Source organism: Geotrypetes seraphini, chromosome 6, assembly GCF_902459505.1.
Source record: "Geotrypetes seraphini chromosome 6, aGeoSer1.1, whole genome shotgun sequence".
In the NCBI taxonomy this organism is placed as follows: domain Eukaryota; kingdom Metazoa; phylum Chordata; class Amphibia; order Gymnophiona; family Dermophiidae; genus Geotrypetes; species Geotrypetes seraphini.
In genome coordinates this window covers 6,103,716-6,130,036 of record NC_047089.1, presented here as the reverse complement: position 1 = coordinate 6,130,036, position 26,321 = coordinate 6,103,716, and the positions used below count along the sequence as shown (strand labels likewise).

The following is a 26,321-nucleotide window of genomic DNA, read 5'->3' as shown; positions in this document are numbered from 1 at the left end:
TTTTCTGTGTTATTGCACTGTGGAGTTTGTATTGTGGATTTCAGGGCTGAGGCTTTGAACATTGGCCTCTTAGCGAGGCAGGAAGCAGACTGCTTAGAGCAAAGAGCTCCAGGACTGGTCTCTTTTCTCAGCCTGGAAAAGGAAGTAACAGGGGTATCGGTGATCCCACCCTGACGGACACTGTGAATCTCTTGAGATCTATGATCACCACGATGTTGGGCTTAAGTCCTGATGTGAGGACAGTACTCATTCCATCCTTTTTTTCTTTTTGTATATACTAAGTTCTGAGGAATTCCATTTTCAGGTGTTTTAGATTATTGTTTAGAGGAAACATGCTATATAAATCCAAAATTAATTATTCCACTCTTATGACAGCTTTGCTTTACTTTCAGCTTCTTTTCCATGGACACCAGCCTCTTCATCTGATGCTTCTGCAGGTGAATCCAGAGGATTCATGTTCAGGAATTCTAAGTCTTGATGGAAGGATAAAGACTGCTGGTCCCCCATCTGATCCTGGCCCTTTACAACTCCATCAGTGGTGACACTTGGGCAAGAGAAAGATGGATAACTTAATTTTTCCCTAATACTGGTGTAAGGAAACAGGTTTTATCACTTTAATGAATGATATAGAATGGCTCTATCATAAGGAGGTTGGTAAATTAGTCTGCAGTGCAGTGCTAGGCTGGAATGCTATTTTCCATTACTACCACATTTTAGCCAGGCCGAGTAGCTCATGGATACTGTACTCCTGGCTCTTTTGAGGACAGCATAGTCAGGATCTTGTCTGAGCAGTCCCCATTGGGTTTGCAGTCTTGCTGTTCCACTTGGAGAAATACAGGCGCTGAGCAGTCATGGAAACTAGAGGGCCAAAAACTGCTTCATTGCAGAAACACAGACGAGTCTCATATTAGCACTTTTGGAAGACAAGGATCTAAATGAAAATGATGAAACGCACGCGAGTGAGAGGCTGCAGAAAGGAGGCAACTTTGTCTACAGCTTCCATTACTTATTCTGTACTGATTTCTTTAATTACTTTTCTTTCCTCTACTTGATGAGATTATCTGTTTATTCCTAAACTAGCACACATCATGATCGTCTAAAAATCCAAAGCAATAAGCAACTTAATGAAATCAGGCTTCCATCATTTTCTTCCTCTCTGAACTTGCTTCCCAGATTGCCCCTTATTGCCATGCCTGGCCTGAGAAGAGAGTACGTTACTCAGACTTTTTCCTCACCCGCTTGGGTTTCACAAACATCCTTCTCCACACCTCAGCGGTGGTGCGATCTTGCTTGGTAACACCACTAAAGTCAAACGATTTCAGAGTTGGTAGAATAGATAACACGTAGCTCCTGAAAGGAAGCATAAGATCAGCTCAGAGCTCTGTCAACTCAATAAGATTGACAACTCTTAACATTACATTTCAAAAATATATCTGCAAACTGACTAAAGCAGCTATATTTTATATTTTTAGATGTGTCATGAACTAACAGTCACAACTGGCTACTGCTTTCTACCAAAAGTGCTTTTGCAGCTTGGTGAGCACACGGCCAACTAAGGCTAAAACTGTTTGCCAAAACAGTCTGACACTAGATTTCTGTCCCACTGACTATAGAATACTTGAACAAATAAACAGCAGCTATGGAACTGAAAGCACATTTATAGAGGTGGTTGGTGACTCAGCCGTTTGGGGAGGCTACCGTGGGTGGGGCTAGAGTCAGGGTATGGGACAGGGTGGAACAGAACAAGTTAAAGCCTTGGAGTGGAGGACAACACCTATGTCAATTGTAAAAGGATAGTGGAGCATTGCAAAAAGGAAATCCTTCACAGTGTGCTCTAGTGCATCTGTTTCCCCAGTACTTCTGTAATATGTACATTGAATACACTCCAAATAATACAATTTATTAAACAGATCAATATTTATAGCATTCTGGAAATCTATACAAGTATTTAGCACAGATTCGTAAGTCTACAAGAGGAAAAAAAATTCAATTGCAGCCAGAAAAAAGGAAAACTGGACCCCGTGAACTGAGAAGCAAATAACAAAAGTAGGGACGTAAAGAAGTCTCTCCTTGGGTGAAAGATGCAAAAAAACAAACAAACCAAAAAAATGCAGTCTCATGTCCACAACAGATTTATTTAGTTAGTTTGGTTTGGATGAGAGGACGGAGAGACCAAACTAACTAAATAACCCCCTCTTTTACGAATGCATCGCTGTGGGTTTTAGCGCCGGCAGCGGTGGCAACTGCTCCGATGCTTATACAATTCCTAAGAGTGTCAGAGCAATTATCACCACTGACGGTACTAAAACCCGCGCTATGCATTTGTAAAAAGGTGGTAGGGGGGAATAAATTTGTTGTGGACGTAAAACTGTGTTTTTGCATTTCTTTCACCCAAAGGGAAATTTCTTTGTGTCCCCACTTTTGTTGTTTGTTTGCTCTAAAATAGAAAAAAAGCATGAACAATAAATCCAAATCCAGTACCAGGCATACCAATAAAGCAATTCTACCACGCCATATCACTAACTTTCAGGGAATACACAAGGCCATTCCTAGAAAAGAAAACCACTGCAGTGGGCAGAACATCAATATACCTACTGGAAAACTAAACAAGCTGGATTAGTACAGCTCAGTCCTACATGAACACTTGATGCTAAGGGACACACGTTCACAGGGAGACCCTCACTAAGTACAGAATAAGTAACCACAAACTACAAACAGAAATATGTAAATTAAAATTAAACTGAACCCCAAGATGCCTACACTGCGAAGCCAAAGGAATAGAAACAGTGACGCGTCCCCCTTTCCATTGTGAACAATATAAAGAGCAGATGTAAATTTCAAAACCTGATATATTACAATTGCTGCATTACAAATTAACAAATAAAACAAGGTGGCATCTTCTTGCTGGACTAACATATTACATGTTTTGACAAGTTTCTGAGGTCAGAAGTAGAGAATGATATGGTGGCTGTTAGCCGCGGCTACCCGCGGGGGGGGAGGGGGGGAAGAGTGCTCACTGTGGGCACGGGGACAAGACCATCCACCGCCCCATGGAGTGGTGAATGGCCTTGTCCCTGCAGTTAAGGGAGGGATGTGTGCGGTCACCTTCCTACCTACCTACCATTTGGACGAATTTATCTCCCTCCCTCCCCCTTACCTTTGCGGCACGTTAGTAAAATAACTCGCTGATGCTGGCTGAGCCTGCTTGCAGTCACATGCGTCCGTGGGGAGAAGCTTCTCCTCTGACGCAACTTTCCAGTTGCAGCAAAGGAAAAGCTTCCACCCAGAGACATACGTGACTGCAGACATGCTTGGCCAGCTTCAGCAAGTTACTTTACTAATGTGCCACAAAGGTAAGGAGGAGGGAGATTCTCAAGTCGCGTGAGGGGTGCTGAAGGGCAGATGAGGTGGCTAGAGGGAAGGGTGGTGGTGGGGAGAAGACACCTAAGTGCCCATACAACATATTTTGTTTCTACCTTAGCATGGTGCAAGTATACTATGACCGATACGTCTTCATCTCTTAACTGCACTGTTGGGTACCATGTATCATTTTATATTAGCTCATAATTCTCTATAATGAAATGGGCTGTTTACCTCTGTTAAGTCTCTGTTAAGCTTATATGGATGCTGTGGGAATAGTAGTCACGGGACAGGGACAACTTTTTTCCCCTTGTCATTCTCTAGTCAGAAGCTCCTTTTTAATCCTCTAGTGCCCCAGGTACATTAGATACGACTGCAAGACCACCAGAACAGATAAGCATTTTCCTAAGTACCTACACGAGGTAAGTAAACTGCTTCGAGTGTGGTTGTATAACTACAAAAGGCAGTATCCAAGTCCCAATCCCTTTCTTTAAGTCAGGACAGCAGTATACTATTCCAACCTGACGTAGATTTTGGTCTCCAAAAGCTAGTCAAAAAGATATTTAGTCCAATAGAAAAGGTGTCACCTTATTTTGTGGGGTTTTCTTTTCTTTATATTTATTAACTTTTAAAGTGGACTAACACCTTTCCTGTCTTCATTTAACTCTTTCTAAGGATCTTCTAACCACTATAACCAACTTAATACTGATGTATTTCCTTTCAGCTTTCTTTTTCTTTCTATCCATTCAGATTTCATTTGCTTTCCATCTCTTTCCTTCACTCTGGCCCTCTCATTCTCTTATTCCCTAGTTTTTCACCAACTCTTTCCTCTTCTTTCTATCACCTGCCATCCCAGTTTCCATTCTGTCTCTCCCTCTCTGACCATCCAGCATCCCCTCTCATCTCTCTTCCTCCTGCCAGCTATCATCCTCCATTTCCACATCCCTCTGCACATTCAGGCCCTGATTCTCCAAAAGTGCGTCCCAATTTTAGGCAGCTGTAGACGTCCTACAGCTGTCTAATCAGCCAATCGGGATGCACGTTTTTAAAAAAAAAATGCTCCCCAGGCAGGCCTGAAGGCGCCTCCGGGAGCCTAGGGAGACCCGCAAGATACCTAAGCTCGCCTACAGGCCTTAGGCGAACTTAGGCGGCCCTACGCGTCTCCCTAGTAGAGGAAGAGACGCTTAAAATGTAGGCCAGCAAAATGCTGGTCTACATTGTAAGTAGACGCGGCCGCTATACTGATCGCGGCAAGGGATCTCCCTGCTGCAATAAAGTATAGTGGCCACGGCCGCCTGTCCCATTACCGACAGGAGGATGCCTAACTCCTCCTGTCGGAACCTCGAACCCTGGGCCCCCCTCCCCCCCAAACTCGTAATCGCCGGCAGGAGGATGCCCAACTCCTCCTGTCGGAACCCCGGAACCCCCTCCCCCCCAAACATAATTGCCGACAGGAGGATGCCCAACTCCTCCTGTCGGAACCCCGGAACCCCCTTCCCCCCAAACTCGTAATCGCCGACAGGAGGATGCCCAACTCCTCCTGCCGGAAAGCCCAACGACCCCCCGCCCCAACTAATCTCCCTCCCCCAACTAACCTTTCAATGTTCGGTCAGCTGGACGGGTCTTGCTGCCGTCCAGCCGACGGGTCTGCCTTGTGGAAATGAGATGGCACGCCCCTTCCCGGCCCATCCCCGCTAAATCTAAGGCCTGATTGGCCCAGGCTAGGCACCTTGGCCAATCAGGCCTTAGGATTAGTGGGGATGGGCGGACCCGCTATGCCTAAGGCCTGATTGGTCCAGGCTTCTACAGCCTGGGCCAATCAGGCCTTAGATTTTAGCGGGGATGGGCCGGGAAGGGGCGTGCCGTCTCATTTCCACGAGGCAGACCCGTCGGCTGGACGGCAGCAAGACCCGTCCAGCTGACCAACATTGAAAGGTTAGTTGGGGGAGGGAGATTAGTTGGGACGGGGGTCGTTGGACTTTCCGACAGGAGGAGTTGGGCATTCTCCTGTCGGTGATGGGACAGGCGGCCGCAACAACCGCAGCCGCTATACATATTGCAGCAGGGAGATCCCTTGCTGCAATAAGTATAGCGGCCGCGTCTAATTTAACCCGAATCTCTAAAGACGCCTCTCCCGGGCGGCCTGCCTGAGGAGCATTTTTTAAAAAAAACGTGCATCCCGATTGGCTGATTAGACAGCTGTAGGACGTCTACAGCTGCCTAAAATCGGGACGCACTTTTGGAGAATCAGGGCCTCATTTTCTCTCTTTCCACCATCCAGCACTGCCCCTGCCTGTCTTTCCCTAAATCCAGCATCTCCTCTAGGTCTTTCCACACTCCCCTCCCCCTGCCTCTCTCCTCTTTTCTCTCTAGCCCAGTTTCCACAGTGGCCAATCCAGGTCACAAGTACTTAGTAGAAACTAGTGAATGACATGGGGACAAATTTGTCCCCGTCTCCACGGGATCTATCTCCACCCCCATGAGTTATGGCCCTGCCCCAGTCCCATCCCTACAAGCTCTGTCCTCATCTGCACAAGCCTTGAGCACTTCCAAATCATACATATAGATAAGAACAGACCTTGCAGCGATGGGGCAGGGCCAGAACTCGTAGGGACGGGACAGGATGGAGATAGATCCCAAGGGGACAAATTTGTCCCCATGTCATTCTCTAGTAGAAACCCAAATTGTAGCAATATTCCAAGTAGCCTCTCTCTTTCTTCCCTCCTACCAGCATTTCCCCATTTTCTTTCTTTACCCCTCTGCTATGTAGTACTTCCCTTTCCGATCTCTTTTTTTCTAGCCTATAGACTCTGTCCCTCCCTCCTTTATCCAGTATTTCCTATCTCTCTCTTTCTCTCCCTCCCCTTTCATTTAGCCTCATTTGTCTCTTCTTCCCCACATGTCTCTCTCTCTCTCTCACACCTCCCATCCATCCCTCCCTAGCCTGAACCACAGCTTCTCTGCTTGCTGGACCCACTGCCTCTCCCTCCTATGCACCTGTTGCACCTCCACCAGGCTTGGTACCAAGAACTGTAGAAAACCACAGGATCTGGCTCTCTGTAGCACCTCTAGTGCTTCCTGTGCTGGTCCAGAAAATTACATCAGGAGGCAGGACCGGCACAGAATGCCCAGCAGAGGTGCAACAGGATGGAGGGAATCAACGAAACTGTGTTTATAAGGCCTTAGGGTGGAAATGAGAGACAGGAAACAGGTCCAGCGGGAAAAGAAGTTGTGGTTCAGGCTGGCAAGGCTTAGCCTCCCCAAGCCTCTTTTATGGGGTACCTATAGGGGGACAAGACTATCTTTGCATAATGCTGCTAGCTCCTCCATTAAAATACTCTGAAGACTGTTGCCATGTACCAGGAAAAACTATGCAATTAATACTGCATGAGATGGACTTCTCTGACCTCTATGAAGCCTGTGTACGGAGTTCTCATCTTCTGCCAGCAATCACTGGGATTTTCCTCTTTACCTGTATTATCAGGATTCTTAGTTTCTCAGCTTATAATTCTGGAATGTCAGGAGTGAGTAAGTGGCTAACAGAGAACAATTGATTGGCCTTTGATCTCACCTGTACCCTTTTTCTGTCTCAATGGGGTTACCATGGAGGGTAAGACTCTTCAAGGAGTGAACAGTTGCCAGTTTATCAACCTCGGAGAGATGACTGATGCTGTTTCCATGGAGATTTAGAACAGACAAACTGGGGAACACAGTCAGGACCTAAAAAGAAAAACCCAAATAATTGTGGTAAAAGAGAAAAAGCACAAAAATAGCAGTACTGAGCGTCAGAGAAGATCCTCAAATACCAACACATGCAATCAGACAAGGAAGCAAAAAAATAAAAATAAAAAATCTCTAGTCCACCTTAATATGTTACCTGTACACATTACACTCTGAACACCAGGAGGAGGCTGTTTCTGTAACAATGCAAGTTTTGAGAATGGGCATTGGTAGTAAATCAGAGAGATTGAGGTAATCTCTAGCATACAATTAAACAGGGATGAGGCTCGTTCCTGCCATGGTATTTATTTGAAGACTTTACCCAGTGTGAAAAACCAGCTGTACAATGTACAGCAGCTCCCACCATTAGGCCTATGCCGGGTGTGGCCATGATACTCCTTCACCTGGAATACTGCGTCCAGCCCTGGTCGCCATACATGAAGAAGGACACGGTACTACTCGAAAGGGTCCAGAAAAGAGCAACTAAAATGGTTAAGGGGCTGGAGGAGTTGCCGTACAGCGAGAGATTAGAGAAACTGGGCCTCTTCTCCTTTGAAAAGAAGACTGAGAGAGGACATGATCAAAACGTTCAAAATAATGAAGGGAATAGACTTAGTAGATAAGGACAGGTTGTTCACCCTCTCCAAGGTAGGGAGAACAAGAGGGCACTCTCTAAAGTTGAAAGGGGATAGATTTCAGACAAACGTAAGGAAGTTCTTCTTCACCCAGAGAGTGGTGGAAAACTGGAACGCTCTTCCGGAGTCTGTTATAGGGGAAAACACCCTCCAGGGATTCAAGACAAAGTTAGACAAGTTCCTGCTGAACCAGAATATACGCAGGTAAGGCTAGTCTCAGTTAGGGCACTGGTCTTTGACCTAGGGGTCACAGCAGGAGCAGACTGCTGGCTCGATGGACCACTGGTCTGACCCAGCAGCGGGCTGTTCTTATGTTCTGTGGTTGCAATCTTAGCCAGGGCCAGAATAGAGGGGCTCTGCACAATGAATAGTAAATCCTTAGATACACTCTGGATCTTTTGAAAGGAGACTGTACCTTTAGTATCCTGTAAAAATATTTCTACTAATGTGCAGAAGTTAGAAACATTAGTTTTCTCCATGGACAGTGTGTATATTTCAGCCACACAAGTGGTTACATCAGCATGACATGGAGACAAATTTTCCCTCGTCCCCGCACGAACTCAATTATCGCTGTCTATCCCTACCCCATTCCTATGAGCTCTGCCTTAACTGCACAAGCCTCGGACACTTATGATTTTAAAGTGTTTGAGGCTAGTGCAGATGAGGACAGAGCTTGCAGGAATGAGGCAGGGACAGGAAAAGAACTTGATGGGACGGAAAAATGAGTCTCCTTGTCATTCTCTAATTCCAAGCAAAGAAGTCTCTGACAGACACACAGGTGTGGGAATTCCTGCTTAATGTAACTGTATTAGAACCCTAATGGTAATATGTGCCAATCAGTTTCTTTTTTTCCGCAGTACAGTTAAGACTGCAGAAGGGATTGCTTACCTCAATTTGTGCTTTCAAGCCTTTTAACAAAATCTTTCAAATATTTTCAGGAGTTTGATTTTCCCAGTGTTGTATTTCTCATGGTTGACAAAAAGCCTGGATTTAAACACCGTACTAAATGCAGTCAAAAAATGTCAGCAACAGGATGTCACTGAAATGGCAGCAGAGCCGCCGAGTTCCGCTAACCCTGCTAACAAATTAGCTGCTAACAGCGTTGAGTTGGGAGTTGACCGGGGCTAGTCTCTGATCACCGTGGACAGGACATGATAGCACACATGGTGAGCAAGAAAGGAAGGATGGATCTGAAGTCCTTTGCCTACCAACCAGCAGACCCCCATCAGGCTTCAGTGTTGCAGAGGTGCGAGGCTGACAACATGGATCCGTGGAGTGGGGCCGTGCCATGGACTCCTCCCGGTTGTCCGCCGATGGAGGCAGAGTGCTGTATTCTTCGGGAGCTGCCCATGAGCATCCGCAACCCACCGAGAGCAGTGCGGCCCAGCGCTGGATTGTTCTATTTCTGTGCATCTTCTTCCTGGAAGCAATGAGTTGGGGCTGCAGCAGCTGGAAAGCCTGAGCTGATATCTGTCTTATCTGGACTTTTGCCGTTGGGATTATTTAAAATATGCTGAGGCAACAGACTTATTTAATTTTTTTTTCCAGTTTATGAATTATTTAAAATTTTATTCCATTGTTTTTACCCCTATTCTTTTTATTTTATTAATTGAATTTCCCTGAATTCTATTGTTTAATGGTTCCTCCCTTCTGTTCCTTTTTACATATTACTTTAATTCATTTAGATATCATTTACATAGATAATGAATCCTATCTATGAAATATTCTACATGCTTCTCTCCTCTCCTCTCCTTCCTGCCCTCCAAAGTCCTCCCTACCCTCTTCTAACCCCTTCCTCTGTAATGTCACCTAGAGCTTATATAGGAATGTGTGACGCACAAATGGAATAAATAAATAAACATGGTAGCAGTGCGGCCTTCTCTGGTGGATGCAGACTCTCGCCCAGCCACGTGCAACGAACTGCGTACTTGGATGGAAGACTTCAAAATTACTATGCTAATGATCCAGCAAAGCCTGCATGTGGAAGTAACACAAATCAATCAGTGGAGGATATGGGTACCCACCTACAAGATTTTGAAGAGAGAATCATAGATCATGACTAAGATTTAGAGGCATTGCGGGCCCGGTGTAACCACTTGGAAAATGGTCATGAGGATCTATTGCTCCGGATAGAAGACAGCAAGAACAGTAACAATAATATTCAAGCTCGGGGTATGCCTAAGACAGCTGCAGATCAGTCACAGCGCGCTGATATTTGTCACCAATTCCTCCGAGCTGTGAATCCCGATGTGGAACTCCCAACTTTAGACTTTGAAAGGGTCCAACATGCAATGGGACCACGTACCGGAGATCGCCCATGAGATATAGTGGCATGTTTTCTGCATTTCCCCATGCTGCTGGACTTGTGATGTTGAATGAAGAATCAATCAGCTTTCTTGTTGGCCGCAGTCACCATGAGGTTGAACGTGGAGCACCCCCACTGATCTACTATGTAATCAAATGCTCTTTGAGACAGGGACTACTCTCCAGGGTTCAGCGTCTGACGATTGAAAAAGTCTGCTTGAACATTGTCCACTCCTGCCATATGTGCCACTGACAGCGCCACAAGATGTCTCTCTGCTCACCAGAAGCTGAGCCTCCATGCTCAGAGAGGGACTCCTCGTGCCCCTCCTGCCGGCTGACATAAGCCACTGCCGTGGCATTGTCCGAGAAGATGTATGGCTCTATGACGGAGATGATTCTTGAAGAGGAGCAGAGCCAGCCGAATCGCCCGAAGCTCCAGGTGACTGATCGACCACTTGCACTCCTAGGGCACCCATTGGTCCTGAACAGGGACAGTCATGCACACCACTCCACAGCCCTTTAAATTTGCATCCATAGACAGAATCGCCCAATCAGAGATCTGAAGTGGAAGACCCCTGGAAAGTGAGAGGGGTCGCAACCACCATGCAAGACTGTTCCAAGCCACAGTCGTACAGGGCAGTGGTGCATGTAACTGATCCTGCTGGGGATTCCAACGTGAAAGGAGAGCATCCTACAGTGGACACAGGTGGGCTCTGGCCCAAGGCACCACAACAATTGTTACCACCATGGTCCCCAGAACCTAAAGGTATTCCACGCTGTCGGAACTGGAGTGGCCAGAAGATCCCTGACTGCCTGCCCCGATCTGCAAAGCCGAAGCTGCTACCGAGGATCCCATGCCCGATCCAGAAGGCTTCCCTGTCAGCGGGGGATCCTTCCAGGTGGGCTGTTCCTTCCTGCCTTCAGCAGCACTTGTTGCAGAGATGTGTCAGTGGCTCACCTAGAAACCTTCTCTCTGACATCAGTGCTGACATCAGAAGGAAGGCTTGTGGGTCAGCCATGTGAAGCATGTGAGCCACTGTCCACACAACCCTGCAACAAGTGCTGCTAAAGGCAGAAGGAGCAGCTCAGCTGGACAGCCATGAAGGAAGCGAGAGCTGCCCTGGAGTGAGAAAGTAAGGGAGAAAGGGGACATTATCTGGGAGAAAGGAGGGGGGAGGGGCAAATTGGGACACGGAAGGGGGCATGATTTTGGGACAAAGGCTGAAAGGCAGGGACACAGAACTATTTACACAGAAGGAAGAGAGGAAGGGGGCACTAACTTGGGATGTAGGAGGGAGGGAATAGAAAGGGAGAATTGTGGGCATGAGTGTTTGAGTGAGAGGGAAAGAGATGGTGCACATGGGGAAAGAAGAAAGAGGAAAATTGGGCATAGAGAGAGGAATGAGGTAGAGATGCATGGGGAATAAAAGGATGAGAGGGAGAAATGTTGGATATGGTGGTCGAGAGAGAAAGAACAGAGGGACAGTTTGAAGAGGATGCAAGGGGAAGGAATGTTGGACATAGTGATGAAGGGAGAGATGTGGCATTGTGCTGGAGAGGGGCGAGAGGAAAAATGGGCATGGGGTTGGTTGGCAATGATGAAAAATACTGCAAATGATCCAGGGGATGAGAGAGGGAGAAATGTTGGATGTGACAGTAGAGGGGGTAGGAGAGAGCCAGGATCTCTCAAGACAGATGGACAGTGAAAGAGAGGGAGACATGTTGCCAATAGGGATGAAGGAGAGAGGAAGAAAGGGTGGACTCATGAAGAACAGATATATGTTGGTTGGGGAAGGGAATGAGGTCTGGAGAAGAGGAAGCATGAGGGAGGCAGAAATAAATATTGGATCCACAGTCAGAATGAAATGCAACCAGAGACTCATGAAATCACCAGCCAACAAAGGTAGGAAAAATGATTTTATTTTCAATTTAATGATCGAAATGTGTCTGTTTTGAGAATTTATAATCTGCTATCTACATTTTGCACTATATTTGTCTATTTTTCTATAGTTGTTACCAAGTTGACATTGCATATTTTAAATTCATCTGTCTTGACCTCTTTGAACCCCCGCAAAAAAAATATAAATGATAATTAACATTTTCTCTGCATACAGTGTGCTTTATGTTTTTTTAATTTTGTGGTTACCATTATGAATTAATAAGATTATATTGTGTGTACAGTACTCCCCCGATATTTGTGGGGGTTCCGTTCTAGGAACCCCCGCAAATGTTGAAATATCTTGAATACGGTTTTTAGCAGGGGAGACAGGAGAGGGCAGCCGGAGTGCAGGTTGAGTGTAGGAAATCACTCATGGTATGCTCCGACCGCCTCTTCCTGTACTAAAGTTGGGCCTCACCAATCAGGAGCTGCGTGTCAAAGCAGCTCCTGATTGGTGAGGCCCGACTTTAGTATAGGAAGAGGTGGTCGGAGCATATCGCGTGTGATTTCCTTCACTCACCTGCACTCCAGCTGCCCTCTCCTGCCCGGTCATTCGTGGTTGGAAAATACCACGAATGACCCGGACCACGAATTCACAGGGGAGCACTGTATATGAAAAATGAATGGAAGAAATTGCATTACAATTAGGACAATTTATTGTGGGGGTGGGTCAGGGGTGGCACTTGGGTGGGGGTATTCGGTTGATATTTGTTAGACTTAGGGGGTACTTAGCTTGAAGAAGTTGAGAAACACTGGTCTAGCTGATGATTGTCCAATTTGGAAGAAGTCAAGGGAGCCTGGGAGCTCTTGCAAAATATGGTTCCCCTCTTCAGCACATCACACAAATCTCCAATAGTGTTGTTTTTAAGATGAGATTGATACCATTTCAGTTATTTTATATGGAGTTATTTTATATAGGTTTATACCCTGCTGTTTCTCCCAAAAATTAAGAGGCTTGAAAATAAATTTTTTAAGTGAAAGCCCCCAATTCGTTTGTTATGCTTTTTGGGAATACTCCAGAGGGCGATAGTTGCTTAAATGGAATATCTTTTGGGTACCCCAATTCCATTATTAGCATCAGGCTTTATTTTGGATAGATTTGAGGTGTTTGTGTCTAGTGTGTAAGGCAGATCTGCTTGGGAAAAACGTTTATTAGAAACATAGAAACATGATGGCAGATAAAGGCCAAATGGCCCATCCAGTCTGCCCATCCACAGCATCCACTATCTCCCTCCTCGTAGTGTATAAACCAATGTAGATTGATCATCTTAGATTGATCATCTTGGTGATATTGCTGTAAAAGACTACATCATTTAATGTTAATGGAAAAATATAAGGTTAGGATGTCTCAAATAGAAAAAGCACAGACCTGTAACAGATGTTTTCCAAGGACAGCAAACAGTTATTCATACATGTGGGTGACATCATCCATGGAGCCTAGCACAGGCAACCCATAAGTGCAATGTCAATTTGAAGACCATCCACACCATGCATGCCAGCTTGCGGGACCATCAGATCAGTAAAAAAGCTAAGAAGCCAGCTAGGGGAGGTGGGAGGGTTGTAACAATATCTGACTGCTGTCTCTTGATAACACCCGTTACAAGAATGTAACTGCTTTTATTCTAGGACAAATAGGCAGGATATTCTTACATGTAGGACTCCCAAGCTGCCAAGGTCATGAGTTTGGATGAGAATAATGGGTACATAAACATAAGCCTGACGAAAACCAATAAGGTTAGAGGGAAGTTGGCCTTTAAATGAAAAATAAATTTCTCATAATTGTTGGGCCAAACTGATTATTCTTTGGAATAATTCTCCAAACAGTAATGAGATGTGAAGGTATGGATTGAGGACCAGGTGGCTGCCTTGCAGATGTTTTCAATGGGAGTGTAATGTAGGTGAGTTACTGAAGTCGCAATTGCAAAAGGATATGCAGTCCAGCCATCTGGAGATGGTTCTCTTGGTGACAGGAGCTGCAAGTCTGTTTGGATCAAATGATAGGAAGAAGAACTGAGTAGAAATTCTGTGAGGTTTAGTCTGATCTAAGTAATAGGCGAGGGCTCGTTTACAGTTGTGTGTGGAGTGCAGCTTCACCAGGATAAGAATGTGGTCTTGGAAAGAAGACAGAGAGAACCATAGTCTTCTTCTGATGAAATTACGAGATGACTCTAGGGAGGAACTTCAGATGATTACGGAGAACTACCTTGCTGTGGTAGAATGTCGTAAAAGGTGGATCTGACACTAGTACTTGAAATTCAAAGATTATGAATGCAGATGTGATAGATATGAGGAATACCACTTTCCAAGTGAGATACTTGAGAAATGAGGTTGAGAGTAGTTCAAAGGGAGGTTTCATCAAAGCGGCAAGTACCACATTTAAGATCCCATGCTTCTAGATGAGGTCTGAGAGGTGGCTTGGTATGAAAAAGTTCTTCCATGAATCTAGAAACCAGAGGATGAAACAGACAATGGATTTTGTCTATTGCTGATTGGAAAGCACTGATAACACTGAGGTGAACTCTGACTGATGTAAGACCAGAGAAGTGGAGGAGATGCTCAAGCACCAATGGTAGTCGGCATGTGACAGGAGCCAATGAGTGATGATCACAACAGACTGTGAAGCAAGTCCACTTGAAACATTAACAGCATTGAGTGGATGGTCTTCTAGAAGTTTCAATAATGGCCGACATTGGAGCAGAAAGTATCACTGTATGTAATTGTTGGTAGAGAGATACCACACTGAGTGCTAACAAATGTAAATTGGGATGGAGAAGAGAACCCTCATTCTGTGTTAGCAAGATTGGAAAGATCTGTAGTATAATGGGTTTCCTTTTGCTGAGTTGTAGGAGGAGAGGGAACCAAAGTTGACAAGGCCACCACGGAGCTATCAGAATCATGGTGGCCTGACTTCCGGTGACGTCACGACCCAAGATGGAGGGTTAGAGATTTTGCTCTGACTCTCCCTTCTCTATAGCGTCCCTTTCCCGGAGCGAGCTGCTGAAACCCGACCTCGCGCAGTTGCGGCAGTGCGGGGGAAGCTGGGCGCACCTCTACGATGCCGGTAAAAAAGCGAGTGGAGCCCGGCAGGGCGTCGGACCGTGGCGGCGAGCAGGGGGGCCTCCGCCATGTGCGAGGGACCTCGGGCCTGTCCGCGCGCGAGTCAGCGCAAGAGTCGGGGGAAAGCGTGTCGGAGGATGAGTCAGAACGTGGCGCTTCCCCGAGGCTCAGACGTGCAGGATCGGCGGCGGTGGCTGTAACTAAGGCTGATTTGAAACTATGGGCTGCTGAAATTAAGGAGGAGGTGGCGGCGGTGAAAGGAAAAATTAAAGAAGCTGTGAAAGAGATCAGGCAGGACTTTGCAGACTTGCTCAGTAGAGTGGATGAAACTGAACGTCGGATGGGGGAACAAGAAGAGACGGTTAAGGGACTCACGACGCAGGTGAAGGCAGTGCAGAAAGATCTTCTGGACTGCTGTGCTCAAGTGGAAGATTTGGAGAACAGGTCCAGACGGAACAATGTCCGGATCCGGGGAGTTCCAGATACTGCTGAGTATGGAGATGCTGTGGCTGTGGTACAGGATCTTGGCCGGTTCCTACTGGCGGATGACGGGGCCTCTGAGACCACCGGTGGGGGCCTGAGAGTGGATAGGGCGCACCGAACCCTCGGTCCAAAAACTGGGGATTACCCGAGAGATATCATAGCCTGCATCCACCATTTCCCTGATAAGGATCGATTGGTGAAGAAAGCTAGAGATTTGGGTGTTATTCCCTGGAAGAATCTGAGAGTGGAAATATTTCAGGATCTGTCGAGCATCACTTTACAGAAGCGGAGAGAGTTTCGACCGTTGTTGGAGGTGTTGAAGCAACACAGCTTGCGCTACCGCTGGCTGTTCCCTTTTGGCCTATTGGTCACTATTAATGGTGTGCATAAGCGAGTGTCAACAGTGGCGGAGCTGCAGGCGCTGCTCCTGAAGGAGGGCCTGGTGAAGATGGGCGACTCCGTGCTGAGCAACGTACCTGCGCAGAAGTTGGAGAGGTATCAGTGGAAGGCGGTGCCCCAGAGAAGGAGAGGACGACAGCGTGGTCGACAGGAGGGGGAGGTGGCTGAGCTGAGTGCAGCCGCGGTTCCTGACCCCTGACTGGTGAACTGAGGGGGCTGATTTTCATGGTTCCAGTGGTATGGACCTTGATCATGATCCAATGGGGACTGTGAGCATGTCCTTGGGACTGTATAAATCGGAGTCGGGGAGGTGATTGGTGGGAGGTTATGGGGTGTGCGGGGTTTGGATGTGGGGACGGGAAGGATTAATGAGGTGACATGGGGGGGGTGTTGTCACTTGAAGTCTTGGAGGGAGTGGGGAGAGTGGGTGCGAGGGTGGGGTGGGGAGGGGGGAGGGGAAGAATGGGGAGGGGGGGAAGGGGGGAGAGCTGGAGGGACGGGGAGGGGGGGGCATGGTGTCTGGAAGGGGAAGGTGGGGGGAGCAGGAGGGAGGTGGGTGTGTGTTCTTAATCGAGAATGGGGGGGGATAATGTACTAAGAGTGGGCAGTCTGAATGTGAAGGGGCTTAACATGCCGCGTAAACGGCAACTGCTGTTGAAAGAAGTTAAGCGCCTATGTTTTGATATTTGTTTTGTTCAAGAAACTCATTTTGTGAAAGCTGGGGAAAAACTTGTACAGTTTCGGGACTATCCTCTGAGGGTTTGGGCTTCTAACAGGGTGGAGCGGAAAAAAGCGGGGGTGGGGATTTTGTTTTCCCACAAGCTGAAGATAGTTCCCGATAAGGTATGGAGGGATGAGGGTGGGAGGTGGCTCATATGGACTGGGACTATTGATGGAACCCGGGTAACGTTGGTCAATTTGTATGCACCAAATTCTCAACAGGGCCACTTCTTTGATCTTCTATTGGCTAGGATTTTGTCGGTTAAGGTGGGGCATTTGGTAGTGGGGGGAGATTTTAATTTGGTTCTCAATCCAACCTGGGATTCCACGGGTAAGGGGGGAGATAGACTTAAGAGTGATAGAAAATGTCTGAAGAGATTTCTGGAAGTCCTTAATGTGGAGGATGGGTGGCGGGTGCAACATTGGATGGGTAGGGACTACACGTTTTATTCTCCAGTACATGAGGTCTACACTCGCATAGATATGATATGTGTGGATAAAGGGTGGGGGGGTAAAGTGAAAGAGACCAAGATTGATACCATTGGTTGGTCGGACCATGCCCCGCTTTGGATGGATCTATGCTGGGGAGGGCCAAGGGGAGGAGATACGTACTGGAGGTTGAATGATACCCTGTTGGGAGATCCAAACGTAGTGCATAAGTTAGAAACGGGGATCTCTGATTTCCTGGAGTTCAATAGTGTGGATCAGTTCTCCCCCATGACAATCTGGGAGAGTTTGAAAGGAGTGTTGCGAGGGGAACTGATATCTATTGCAGCTTATAAGAAAAAGTCCCGGCAGAGGGAGGAATTGAAGCTACGGGCAACGCTCCGCACTTTGGTGGACCAACATAAGAGGGGACAGGGGGGCCCGCTGTTAAAGCTTCGGCTTCAGGAAACCCGAATGGCTCTTGGGAAGTTGGAGGATGAGGGGATTAAATTTAATCTGGAGAAATTGAAGCTTAAATATTTTGAAACAGGAAACAGAGCCAGTAAACTTTTGGCTCACAGGGTCAAAATGCAGCAATCTAGGAGTAATATTCTGGCTATTAAGGAGCGTGATGGCACAGTGCTTACTGACGATATAAGTATACAGAAGAGGTTTCGGGAATTCTATCAGGAGCTATATACCCCAGAGCTTAACGGCTCTGTGGAAGAGAGCCAAGCCTATTTAAGGGATTTGGGGTTACCCACCTTGTCCAGCTCGGATGCACTGGGGTTGGAGGGGGATATCACGGTGGATGAGGTGCTCCGAGTTATTAGACATTTGAAGCCGGGAAAGTCCCCAGGATTGGATGGGTTTACAGGGCTGTTTTATAAGAAACTTTCCCCTCTAGTTGCACCTTTGTTAACTAGATTGTTTAATTCCCTACAAGAGGGGGAATGTTTACCTTTTTATATGCGGTTGGCGGGGATTACGATCCTTCCTAAGCCTGGGAAAGATGAGTCCTTGTGTGGTAGCTATCGTCCTATCTCCCTCTTGGGTATTGATACTAAAATCCTAGCTCGTATCCTGGCTGATAGGATGGCGGCTCATATGCCGGACCTGATCCACCCAGATCAGGTGGGGTTTATTGGGGGGCGTCAGGCGGCTGATGGTATTAGGCGGGTGCTGAATCTGGTGTGGGAAGCCCGAAGATCGAGGTCTCCCTGGGTGGCGGTAGCGGTGGATGCCGAAAAGGCGTTCGACCGAGTAGATTGGACGTTTATGGAGGCTGTCCTACGCCAGATGGGTTTTGGGCAGCGATTTATCTCGTGGATCCTCACGCTGTATCATAACCCGATGGCTTGTGTCAAAGTTAATGGGGTCTATTCCAAACCCTTTGAGTTATATCGAGGGACGAGACAGGGGTGCCCGCTTTCGCCACTGCTGTTTGCTTTGGTGATTGAGCCTTTAGCTCAACGCATACGTTTATCTAGGCTAGTGAAGGGGGTGCAGGTGCAGGGGGTTGAGCATAAATTGTCCCTTTTTGCAGACGATATCTTGGCCATAGTGGAGGGGTCAGAGAGATCGCTTTTGGCGTTGAAGGATTTGATGCAAGATTATGGACGGATTTCTGGCTTTAAAGCTAATCTGTCTAAGACAGAGATCTTGAACATCTCAGTGCCAGCGGTGGAGGCCCTGGTACTGCAGCGTAGGGTTCCCTTTCGATGGGTGAGGGGCCCAATCAAGTACTTGGGGATATGGCTGGGGGCGGACTGGGAGGACCTGTTTCGCCTTAATTACCTTCCTTTAGGAGTGGCGCTACAACGGGACCTGGATAGATGGGATCATTTGTATCTGTCTTGGATGGGCAGAATGGAGGTGATCCTCATGATGGTTTTGCCCAAATTTCTTTATCTTTTTCAGGTTTTACCTGTAGAAGTACCCAAAGCATACTTTGTGCGTTGGCATAAGTCTCTTTTACACTTTATATGGGGGGGTAGGCACCCCAGAGTGGCGCGATATGCCATGTTCAAATTTAAAGAGGAGGGTGGAATGGGAATACCTGACCTGGAACAGTACTATAGGGCGGCACAACTTAGGGCGGTGGTGGAGTGGCATGCGACCCCAGCTAAAATGTGGGTTCTAGTGGAACAGGGTCTCCTGGAGATGCCTAGGGGCATTCTAGCTTTGTCATACTTACCATGGGTGGGTTTAAGGGACAGGGAGATTGCTTCTATTCCTAATCCTTTTATACAATGGACGCTAAGGGTTTGGATTGGGGCTGGTAGGAAATTGGTGGGTGGAAAGCGGAGATTACATCTTATGCCCATTCGGTATGCGGAGGATTTCACCCCGGGTAGGGAAGGGGGAGTCTTTTGCAGATGGGAGCGACGGGGGTTGCGTTGTTTTGGCCAGCTATTGGAGGGGGAGCGTATTCGTGAGTTTCCTGAGGTTCGGACCTCCTTCAATCTAGAGCAGAGTGATATGTTCCCTTACCTCCAGGTGAAGGATTATGTTATGCGTTGTAAAGTGAGAGACTTATCCGCTTATAAGCGTTCCGGGTTTGAGTTATTACTAGGGGACTCGGTGAGTTGAGGATGCATTTCCAAGTTATATCGATTGCTGCATGCAGACCCTGATCAAAAAACTACGTATATGAGGGCGTGGGAGGAGGATTTGGGGCACACATATTCGAAGGAGGAATGGGAACAAATTGCATTACGCATACATCATGTAGCGGTGGCCCCGCAATTGGTTGAAAATGCACTTAAACTTTTGGTGCGATGGTATGTCACCCCTGTGGTGATTGCAAAGATGAGTGCATCCCACACAGGGGAGTGCTGGAGGGGATGTGGTCTGAGGGGTACATTTTTTCATATGTGGTGGGACTGCCCCCATGTTGGGGACTATTGGACCCAGGTGTTCCAATATGTGGGGAGTCTGTTACAATGTCCATTCCCATGTGGAGCAGCCACAGCTTTGTTGGGGATTATTCCGGGGACTGTGGAGGCCACGCAGGATAAGCTGGCAAGACTGGCTTTTACGTCTGCTAGAATGGTGCTGGCGTCCCTGTGGAAGAGCACTACAGTTCCAACGGTGAAGATGATGAGAGTGAAATTGAGCTGGGTCTGTGAAAAGTTTAGGCTCTCCGCTTTACTTACCCGCCAACGGCAACAATTTGAGGACCTGTGGGGACGCTTCCTAGAGGTGGAGGGGGACCTTGAGGTTCAGGATCAGGCATTGGAGACTTAGAGGGGGTAATCCCACTGTGAGTTCTATTATATTTCCTTTGAAGCTTTGGACTATATTCAACTTCTTCTTCCTTTTTCATGATATCTCCTGGGTGGGGGGGGGGTGTTGTAGGAGTATAGGAAGTTGGGAACTTTAGGAGGATCGGGGGGGGGGAGGAGGGAGGGGGTGGGGGGGGAGGGACTGGGGGGAGACTTGATATACTGTTTTCACTGTATTCTTGCTGTTGATGTTTTGTTATACTATGTACTTATAGTACTTGTGAGCACAGTGTTTAAATAAAGAATTTCAAAAAAAAAGAATCATGGTGGCCTGATCTTGTTGAAGTTTGAGCAGAGCCTTCCTGATCACAGGAAATGGCAGGAAGGTGTACAGAAATTGGTTCCACCAGTCGAAGAGAAAGGCATCCGACTCCAGACAATTGGAACAGAAGACTAGAAGTTTGTGGTTGTGATAGAAAGCAAAGAGGTCTATCTCTGAGGTACTGTAATCCAAAGATTTGATGAAGAACCTGGGAGTTGAGTATCCACTCGTGAGGCTGAAGGATTCTGCTCAATTTGTTTACCAATACATTTTGCTTTCCTGCCAGGGAAACTGCTAGCAGGAAAATGTTGTGAGGGATCGACTAAGACCAGATTTGTATCTCTTCCCGGCAGAGACAGTGCGTTCCCGTTCCTCCCTGCTTGTTCACATAGTACATAGCTACTTGGTTGTCCGTGCAGACGAGTACTACTTGATTGAGGAGATGATCCTGGTATGTAAACAGAGCATTGCGGATTGTTTGGAGTTTGAGCAGACTGATGTGGAGAGTTTTCTTCAGAGGATTCTAGGTTCCTTGGGTATGGAGACCATCGAGGTGGGCTCCCCATCTGATCATGGTGGCACTTGGAACAAAAGTCCCTTGGAGAGTTTGGTAGGTGTTAGCCACCACTAAAGTGATCTTTGAAGTTGTGATGTCATTCTGATCTGTACAGAAAGAAAGCCCGTGGCTTGAACCATTGAGGATCTCTGAAATGGAGACATGCAAAGGGAGTGATATATATGGTAGAAGCCAAGTGACCAAATACTAGCAGCATTTAGTGTGCTGAAATGTAGCAAGAGGAGGAGACTTTCTGGCAAAGTTGAATCAGAGTGTCAAGTAGCTGGATATTGGGGAGTCCCTAGACATCGTGTACCTGGACTTTAGCAAAGCATTCGATAGCGTACCACACCGCAGGTTACTGAGCAAGATGAGTTCTATAGGATTAGGTAACACATTGACGAAATGGGTTGGGAGCTGGCTTGGAGGTAGGCTCCAAAGGGTGGTGGCAAACGGCACCCCCTCCGAAATGACGGAGGTGATTAGTGGAGTACCACAGGGCTCAGTCTTGGGCCCAATCCTATTCAACATCTTTATAAGAGACTTGGCAGAAGGGCTTCGAGGTAAAATAACATTATTCGCCGATGACGCCAAACTGAGTAATGTAGTGGGCAAATGCACAACAGACGAAGATTCAGTGCCCGACAACATGATGCACGACCTACTCCTACTGGAGCGATGGTCTAGGACATGGCAACTCAACTTCAATGCCAAAAAATGCAAAATTATGCACCTGGGCAGCCAGAATCCATGCAAGTCTTATACCCTTAATGGCGAGATTCTAGCAAAAAGGGTAGCAGAACGAGACTTGGGGGTAATCGTCAGTGAGGACATGAAGTCTGCCAATCAAGTGGAGCAGGCTTCGTCCAAGGCAAGACAAATCATGGGCTGCATACGAAGGGGTTTCGTCAGTCGTAAGGCGGAAGTCATTATGCCATTGTATAGATCCATGGTGAGGCCCCACCTGGAATACTGTGTGCAATTCTGGAGGCCGCATTATCGCAAGGATGTGCTGAGACTGGAGTCGGTGCAAAGAATGGCCACCCGGATGGTCTCGGGACTCAAGGATCTACCATACGAAAAACGGCTTGACAAATTACAGCTATACTCGCTCGAGGAGCACAGAGAGAGGGGAGACATGATCGAGACGTTCAAGTATCTTACGGGCCGCATCGAGGCGGAGGAAGATATCTTCTTTTTCAAGGGTCCCACGACAACAAGAGGGCATCTGTTGAAAATCAGGGGCGGGAAACTACGAGGTGACACCAGGAAATTCTTTTTCACTGAAAGAGTGGTTGATCGCTGGAATAGTCTTCCACTACAGGTGATTGAAGCCAGCAGCGTGCCTGATTTTAAGGCCAAATGGGATCGGCACATGGGGCCGTGGGCCCTTATCTGCCGTCTATTTCTATGTTTCTATGTATCTATCATGTAGGAATGCACAAGTTTGAATAGGGTTCAAGAGTGCGCCAATGAATTCTAGAGTCTGTGTTGGTTCTAGATGTGATTTCTGGTAGTTGATTGCAAACACTAGGCGTTCTAGTAGGTAAATCGTTGCATCCCTGGTTTGAGCCTGCAAAGGTGTGGAGGCTTTGATCAACCAGTCATTCAAGTATGGCAATACATGAAACTGCTACTACTAGGCATTTTGTGAAAACTCTGAGTGCTGATGTCAGACCAAATGGAAGCATCTTATACTGGAAATGGCATGTTCTTATTTGAAAGCACAGGTATTTCCTGTGGGCAGGTAGAATGGGAATATGGGTGTCTGCTTCTTTGAGATCTAGAGAGCAAAGCAAGTCATCCTCTTTTAACAGTGATAATAGGGTTCCCAGAGATATCATGTGAAATTTCTCCTTCACCAACTATCTGTTCAGAGCTCAGCAGTCTGGAATTGGACACAGGCCTCCAGTCTAAAACAATGAAACCGGGTTAACAGGAAGGCACAAAAGTATTAATAGAGAATATATGCATAAAAAGTAGGTAGAAAAACTACACCTAAAACAGGCGTATATAGTACACGCACTGAGAGAAATAGCTTATCAGCTCTGCGGAAAATTAAGAACTGATGGTCTCGCAAGCCAGCAGTGAGAGGGAATGTACTTGTGCATGCCCTGAGTGGGCAGTCTTCAAGTTTTAGAGTGACACTGCATTTGTGGACTGTTCATACTGGGCTCCGTGGATAACAACACCCATATGTAAGAATATCTTCCTGCTTGTCCTGGGATAATTTTTACTTGTTGGAACCTCTATATATGTTTCTCTCTCCCAGAGCAAGAAGCTTGGTGCTTAACACTATTTGATGATGCAACTGAGGTAAGGGTGTTTTTTTTATTTTCTTTCCCATTTTGTTTTCTTCCATAGCTATTTGGAATCCTTTATTTATAGAGGTTGAAGAGATATCAGAATCCAGTCTCCTCTATGATTCATGGTACTTTTTTTGTTGGATTAGTTTGGGTTCTGCTTTGTCCTTTTATTGGTGGGGAGGGAGGTTCTTCCGATTATATTTTGTACTACTTATGTTATGTTATAAAAGTAACTCGAAGAGAACTCAAATGTATGTATACGAATGCTAGAAGTCTAGGAAACAAAATGGGGGAACTAGAGACAATAGCAAGAAATGATAAGTTGGAAATCATTGGCATAACAGAAACATGGTGGAATGAAGAAAACAAATGGGACACAGTACTTCAGGGATACAAACTATATAGAAGAGATCGAGTAGGGCAGAAAGGTGGAGGTATTGCCCTATATGTGCAGGAAGGAATAGAATCTGTTGAAGTGGCTACGATGGAAACGAAAGAGAAGCTAGAGTCCCTCTGGGTCAAGATTCCTGGACAAAACAGTGCAGCCACGAAAATTGGCCTTTTTTATCGTCCCCCGGGACAGGCGGATGAAACTGACTTAGAAATGATAGAGGAAATCAAACGAGAATGCAAGACGGGCAATGTAATAATATTGTGAGACTTCAATTTCCCGAGGATAGACTGGAAACTAGGAACCTCCAACTGCGGCAAGGAGGCCAAGTTCCTGGAGGCGCTAGGGGATTGCTTCCTGGAACAAATGGTGAAAGAGCCGACAAGAGGCAACGTCACCCTGGACTTGGTGCTAAATGGCCTCACGGGACCGACAAAAGAAGTAGAAGTTACGGTACCGCTGGGGACGAGCGATCACAATGTGATCATCTTTAAGCTTGACATCGGGAATAGAAAAAGTGCCAAAACCTTAACCAAAACCTTTAACTTTAAAAAGGGCAAATACGATCGCATGAGAGCCATGGTGAAACAACGACTCAAGAAAAAAGTGGATAAAATTGAAACAGTAGACCAGGCATGGTCCCTACTGAAAAGTACTATCACAGAAGCACAAAACCTACACATTCCGAGGATCTCCAAGGAAGGGAGAACAAAAGGTAAGGGAGAACCGGCATGGCTTACCAGACAGGTGAAGGAAGCCATAAAAGAAAAGAAGGACTCTTTCAAAAAATGGAAACACATCAAAACGACCGAAGCATGGAAAAAACATAAAGACGAACAGAAGAAATGTCACAAGGCGGTGAGGGATGCCAAAAAGGACTATGAAGAAAAAATAGCGCAAGAGGCCAAGAACTTCAAGCCCTTCTTTAGATACGTGAAAGGGAAAAAACCCGCAAAAGAGGCGGTGGGACCCCTGGACGACCAGGGAAGAAAAGGGTACATTAAGGAAGATAAACAAATTGCGGACAAACTAAATTCCTTCTTTGCGTCTGTCTTTACGGAGGAGGATACTGCAAAAATACCAGAGGCAATGAAAGTGTTTAATGGAGTAATAGAAGACAGCCTCACCACAGTTGAAGTGGAGTTGGACCAGATATACTACCAGATCGACAAACTTAAAAGTGACAAATCCCCTGGACCGGATGGAATTCATCCGAGAGTCTTAAAAGAATTGAAGATTGAAATCGGAGAGTTATTGCAAAAACTCACCAATCTGACAATCAGAACTGGACAGATACCAGATGACTGGAAGATAGCGAATGTCACGCCAATTTTCAAGAAAGGATCGAGAGGAGAACCGGGCAACTACAGACCAGTGAGCCTTACGTCTGTCCCTGGAAAGATGGTTGAAGCACTGATCAAGGATAGCATAGTCCGGCACTTAGATACACACGACTTGCTGAAACCCAGTCAACATGGGTTCAGGAAAGGGAAATCATGTTTAACGAATTTGCTTCAATTTTTTGAGACCGTGAACAAGCAAATTGATAGTGGAATGCCGGTGGACATAATTTATTTGGACTTCCAGAAAGCATTCGACAAAGTTCCGCATGAAAGACTTCTCAGGAAACTACAAAGCCATGGAATAGAGGGAGATATACAAAGGTGGATAGGCAAATGGCTGGAAAACAGGAAGCAGAGAGTGGGCATAAATGGGAAGTTCTCAGACTGGGAGAAAGTGACTAGTGGTGTGCCCCAGGGCTCGGTACTTGGGCCGATTCTATTTAATATATATATCAATGACCTGGAAGGCGGAATATCCAGTGAGATCATTAAGTTTGCAGACGACACAAAGCTATGCCGGGAAATCAGATCGCAGGAAGATAGCGAGGAACTCCAGAGCGACTTGTATCAGCTAGAGAAATGGGCAGAGCAATGGCAGATGAAGTTCAACGTGGAGAAATGCAAAGTAATGCATTTAGGTAGTAAGAATAAGGAACACGAGTATAGAATGTCAGGAGCAACTCTGGGTAAGAGCGAACAAGAAAAGGACCTGGGTGTACTGATAGATAGGACCCTGAAGCCGTCGGCACAATGTGCGGCAGCGGCAAAGAAAGCAAACAGAATGTTGGGCATGATAAAGAAAGGAATCACAAGTAGATCGGAGAAAGTCATAATGCCGCTTTATAGAGCAATGGTCAGACCACACTTGGAATACTGTGTACAACATTGGTCTCCCAACCTAAAGAAGGATATAAAACTGCTGGAGAGGGTGCAGAGACGAGCAACGAAACTAATAAGAGGTATGGAGAAATTGGAATATGAGGAACGACTCAAGAAACTAGGATTGTTCTCCCTTGAGAAGAGGAGGCTGCGAGGGGACATGATAGAGACGTTCAAAATACTGAAAGACATCGATAAAATAGAGCAGAAAAACAAATTATTTACATTGTCCAATGTGACACGGACAAGAGGAC

At 46.5% G+C, this 26,321-nt stretch overlaps 1 protein-coding gene across 5 annotated transcripts in view; it reads right to left on the bottom strand.

Annotated features, from left to right (window-relative positions):
• LOC117362166 (leucine-rich repeat-containing protein 51-like) overlaps nucleotides 1-26,321 on the bottom strand; it is a 108,847-nt gene that overhangs the window by 50,914 nt on the left and 31,612 nt on the right. For all 5 annotated transcript variants that reach the window (XM_033948090.1, XM_033948092.1, XM_033948093.1 and 2 more), the window contains exons 4-5: nucleotides 6,932-7,080; nucleotides 1,236-1,350 (exon numbers count right to left, since the gene is read on the bottom strand). In XM_033948090.1, the coding sequence (XP_033803981.1) occupies nucleotides 1,236-1,350; nucleotides 6,932-7,080 (264 nt within the window). The remainder of the gene's footprint in view (nucleotides 1-1,235; nucleotides 1,351-6,931; nucleotides 7,081-26,321) is intronic.